Source organism: Suricata suricatta, chromosome 13, assembly GCF_006229205.1.
Source record: "Suricata suricatta isolate VVHF042 chromosome 13, meerkat_22Aug2017_6uvM2_HiC, whole genome shotgun sequence".
NCBI lineage: Eukaryota > Metazoa > Chordata > Mammalia > Carnivora > Herpestidae > Suricata > Suricata suricatta.
This window is the reverse complement of record NC_043712.1, coordinates 1,055,188-1,060,006: the sequence shown is the minus strand read 5'-3', so window position 1 is coordinate 1,060,006 and position 4,819 is coordinate 1,055,188. Positions and strand designations below refer to the sequence as shown.

General features: G+C 67.5%; 1 protein-coding gene across 1 annotated transcript in view; it reads right to left on the bottom strand.

Annotated features, from left to right (window-relative positions):
* Positions 1-2,363: 2,363 nt before the first annotated feature.
* LCN9 (lipocalin 9) overlaps positions 2,364-4,819 on the bottom strand; it is a 6,079-nt gene continuing 3,623 nt past the window's right edge. Inside the window, exons 4-8 of the mRNA XM_029921000.1 lie at positions 4,579-4,652; positions 4,204-4,314; positions 3,811-3,912; positions 3,651-3,684; positions 2,364-3,052 (exon numbers count right to left, since the gene is read on the bottom strand). Coding sequence (XP_029776860.1) covers positions 3,040-3,052; positions 3,651-3,684; positions 3,811-3,912; positions 4,204-4,314; positions 4,579-4,652 — 334 coding nt within the window. The 3' untranslated portion in view covers positions 2,364-3,039. The remainder of the gene's footprint in view (positions 3,053-3,650; positions 3,685-3,810; positions 3,913-4,203; positions 4,315-4,578; positions 4,653-4,819) is intronic.

Genomic DNA, 4,819 nt, shown 5'->3' with positions numbered 1-4,819 from the left:
GGGTTTCCTGCTGGTGGCGCCCTGGGGGCTGAGAAAACCGCGTCCTGGGGACAAGGAGGTTGTGACCCTCCTCACTACTGCCCTGGTCACAGCTTGAGTCGGTCTCTGTTTATCTCTGACACTGGTCACAGGGGCGGAGCAGGGGTGACGGCAAAGGTTCCAGCCCTGACCCTCGGGGGCCCTGGCCAGGCTGTGGCGAGCTGTCCCCTCTGGCGCCGTGGCACAGATGTCCCCCAAGGACCGAGCGAGAGGACCCGCCTGGGACTCTGCGGTGAGAGGTTTGCCCCAGGGAGGCGGTGCCCTCACACCTTTGGGCTCCACCCCCCACCGTGAGGCGCATGGCCAGCCCTCCCCCTGGGCCCTCCTTCCAGCAGAAGTGTCCCAGGTTCAGACACTGCAGCGGGGCAGGGGTGAGCTGCACACCCCGGGCCCCCAGCCTCCATTCCCAGGTTCCTGCCTCATGGAGCCCACATGGGGCTCTGTTCCCGGAAACGAAGGAATGAGTGTCAGCCAGCAGCTGGCCTTCTGTTCTCTGCCCCACCCAAGCAGGGACAGGGGTCCCCGTGCCCGGCGTCCCCTCCGCCAGGGCCTCCGTCCCTCCCGGGTCTCTGGGGCAGCAGGAATGAAGTGGTGGGTCCTCATGCAGATCAGCGTTCTGGATGGAACCCACCAGGGCCGAGACAGCAGGATGCGGCCTTCCGGAAAGCCATGGGGGCCTCAAGGATGAAAGAAGATCCTCCGTGCCTGCCAGCCTCTGCCCGCGCCGTCACCGCTGGGACCTTCCTGCCCTCCCCGCCGGGCCGTGTGGCGTGACGCCTGCCTTCCCGGGGAGCAGGACCGCAGAGCTGCCCGAGGCCTCCCACGGGCACGCTGGGCGGGCGGCCCAGGCCGGTCAGCGGGGATCCTGCTGCCAAGGGGGGCGGTGTCCTGGGGCGCCCCATGGGGTCCTCACCGATGCCGCTGGGCACCCCACCCTGTCGCGAGCACTGTGGCGGGCTGTGGGGTCGACGTGCAAGTGTCCCCCGGGTTAGCCATGGCCGTTCCACTGGAGGTAAAATTGTTTTGGGTTGAGCACTTTCCACTAAGCATCACGCTGGCATTCTGGGGGTGACTGGGTGACTTTCCTACTTACTGTCCTGGAACAAGCCTCCTAGATCACCCAGACCCCCTCCGGGGCCGTCACTTGCTGGGGGGCCCGGCTGCCCCAGAGCCCGTGGCGATGACAGTCTCTTGCTCCTCCCTTCACGCCCCACCCAGGGCTGCTTTGCCCTCTGCACTTGTCACCTGTCCCCACGAGGGTCACGGGTTGGGAGGCTGCAGGGGCATGCTGACGGCTCAGGTGGCCGGGGGTCCGGGACAGCCCGGCTCTGGGCCCCCCTGCCCCTTCTTCTGGCGCGGGCTGTGCTCCGAGGTGGCCCTGGGGTCTCTTCGAGCACTGTCCCTGAGGGTCCCTCCCGGAGGCCCCCGCTCTGATCCCCAATGCCGACTCTCCATACGAGCGGGCCATTTCCTCCTCCTCTGGGCAGGAGCCAGAGGCCAGGCCGGCCGTGGGAGCGCTGGGTGCGCCTGGCGCCGTCGGAAGGGGCACAAGGCTCTCGGCCAGCCGCCTGGCGCACCCGAGCCCTGGTCCTAAAGCAGCCGACTCCGCTGTTGTGAGCAGACACTGCTCCCCCGGGCGCCCCGCAGGAGGGGCCGTGAGGTGGGCCCCGAGGGTGGCCTGCGGTCCCCACCGGGGCCGGCCAGCCCACAGCTCCGTCCTGGAGATTTCTGGAGCAGTGGGGGCGGGGAGATCTGCGGCTGTGGGACCTGGGGTGCCGGGGGGCCGGGAGAGCCGCCTCCTCGCCTGCCCCTGCCCGGCCCGGGGCTGCGCAGCTGCAGCTGCAGAACAGGCGGGGGGCGTTTGGTCTCTGCTCTGAGGGGCGGCGAGGGAGTCGGGAAGCCGAGGGGGTGCTGGGGCCTGGGGCGGGGCCAGGGCACAAGGAGCCCATTTTCTGGGCTGACTCAGAAAGAAGGACAGATGCTTTCTCGTTTTCACCTTTTACCTGGAGTCAAGCGTAGACTCAGTCAGCTGTGAGGTCCGATTCAAGGGACCGCTGGTGCCTGTCACCTGTCCTCGTGATGCTACTCTTCTGAGCTCTGTCTCCCCCTCCCCGCACCCCCCGCAGACTGGCTCCCGCCTGTGGAGGGGAGAGGGGGTTGTGCCCTCAGTTCTGTGCTTTCCCAGGCCGTGCAGGGGCCCACACGCCCCACCCAGCCCAGGTTCGGGGGGACCCCTCCTGTTGCCCCTTTAAGCCACACCCACTGCCTTTCACCCCTCCACCCCTCACCCCTGGAGGCACAGAGCTGTCCTCCGTTCCTGTAGTTTTGACATTTTGAGACTATCCTACAAACGGAATCTGGAAGCGATTCCTTCTGGGGTTGCCTGCCTTCTCCCGGCCCCACCGCCTCGAGGCCACGCAGCTCGTTCCCCGGCCACGAAGCCGTGTCCCCGCGCGTGGGTGTGGCCAGCCGGTCATCTGCCCGGGGCGGCCGCCGGGCGGATCCCAGGTGGCAGGCGGTGCGCAGGGCCGCCACGGACGTCTGGGTCCAGGTCGTGTGTGCGAATTTCCTAAGTTCTCAGGTGAACACCCTGGGCCACCACGTGTCGTCCACGGAATAGCCACGGATCAGCGGGGACCCTGCGTGTCCGCCCACGTGGGGTGCGTGTCCCAGCCGCACAACTACTGATCTCTGAGGGATGGCTGTCAGCGCCTGTCCCTCTCCGTGGGGGTCACCTTCCACCCGACACCCCTACCCGAGGTGCCTCAGGGCCCTCGCTCCCCAGATGAGGCGCCTCTGGGGACCAGGCCCTGGGAAGGAGGGGGCGACCTGCACTGGGACACGGGCCCTGGAGAGAGGACAGCTCAGAGAAGGAAGCCGTGGTCCCCCAAGTAGGCCCGTGTTCCAGTCCCAATGTCCAGAACCTGTGCGTGTGGCCTTATGCGCAACGGGTCTTTGTGGATGTGACCGAGGTAAGAATCTTGAAAGGAGACCTTCGGGTTAGCCAGTGGTTCTAAACGCAATGACAAATGCCCTTCTCAGAGACAGAGGAGGAGGGACGGACACAAAGGAGAAGCCGGAGAACGTGGGGCACGGGGCGCCTGGGTGGCTCAGTCAGCCGGGCGTCGACTCATGACTTTGGCTCTGAGGATCCCAACGTGGTGAGACCGAGCGCTGGGTCAGGCTCTGCATCGACAGCACAAAGCCGCTGGGGACTCGCTCGCTCTCCTTCTCTCTCTACCCCTCCCCTGCTCTCTCTGTCTCTCTCAAAATAAATAAACTCTTAAGTAAATGGACATGGAGGCAGAGGCTGGAGGGAGGCCTGGAGCCCCCGAGGCTGGAAGAGGCAGGAAGGACTGTCCCCGGGCGGCCCCCCCGGGAGCCCGGCCCTGCATCTCGGGCTTCTGGCCTCCACACTGGGAACATGAGCGTTCTAAGCCCCCAGCCTGTGGTCGTCTGTTCCAGCGGCCTCGGACACTGACACGGGGTCGGTGACCCTCCCCTTGGCAGGGAGACCCCGCGGACAGGGTGAGGGGTGCGTCTGGGGAAGCGGCCCCCTCCCGCACCCAGGCCCCTCCCACGGCACCCACCCTGAGACCAAGCTCACGCACCTGCAGGCCGGGGGCCGGGAGTGTCCTCTACTTCCTGTATTTGAAACAGGTGTCTGAGAAGACAGAGCCGGGCTCTCAGACGGGACCTTTTGGGCCCCCCGCCCCCAGCCCTGCAGCCCCGGGATGCTCTGGAACATTCCTGCCACAGATCTCCTGGCACCTTGGTCGCTGAGGCTGACAGTGTTCTGTGGGCCCAGCCCGTGCTTCCTGCAGACGCTTTCGAATCTGTCCAGGAAGCTGGGACGCAGGTCCGGCACCCGGCCTGAGGACAGACAGCAGGGGCCGGTCCCTCACTGCTCACCTGGCACAGTCTCAGGCGGACTCAGGCAGTGCTGAGGCCGAAGGGGGCGGCCGGGGCAGAGACGGGCCGTGCGAGGTGGGGGCGCAGACACGGCTCAGAGGCCGGGACCTGTCCCCCCCCCCGTGACGTGACCTGACCGTGCGCACTCTGGCAGGTGGGAACCTCGGTGCGCAGCCAGACCCCCACCAGGGTAGGGCCTGTCTTCAGAGGAGGGGTCCCTGACGGCAGGCGGGACGGGTCAGGAGTCGGTACCATAGAGTGCCAGGACTGTGGTCTCTGTCCCGTTCCTGATGTTCCGGAGATAGAAGGTGGCGTACAGTCTGTAGTCAGTCTCCGAGAGCAGCACCGCATTGTCCCCCTCATCTGTGTGGGCACCCGGCTCAGAGCAGCCCTGCCCCCCGCCGGCACCCATACGTTATGGGCCGGGGATGCCCAGTGGCCATGGGTGTGGGCGGTGGGCTGGTGGCCCGTGGTGGGAGGAGCGGTGCCGCTCCGGCGGGGGTCCCTGGGCATGGTGGGGGGCCCCTGCCCCAAGCTCCAGGCTGGCGCACCTGTCCTCCCCCCCAGGGTCCCGGGCAGGGGCCGAGGCACTTTGCCGCCAGGCAGGGCAGGACCCGCCTCACTTACAGTAGATGCTGTATTCCCCTTCCTTCCCCGTCCGCTTGCAGACCACGGCCACGTGCTCACACTCCTCGTGCACCCTGCGAGGCCGCTGGGCGTGAGCTGGGCGCGGGCTGGGCGCGGGCTGGGCACAGGCTGGGATTGAGCTGGGAGCAAGCTGGGCGCGGGCTGGGCAGGAGCTGGGCGCAGGCTGGGCGCGGGCTGGGCGGGAGTTGGGCAGGGGCTGGGCACGGGCTGGGCACGGGCT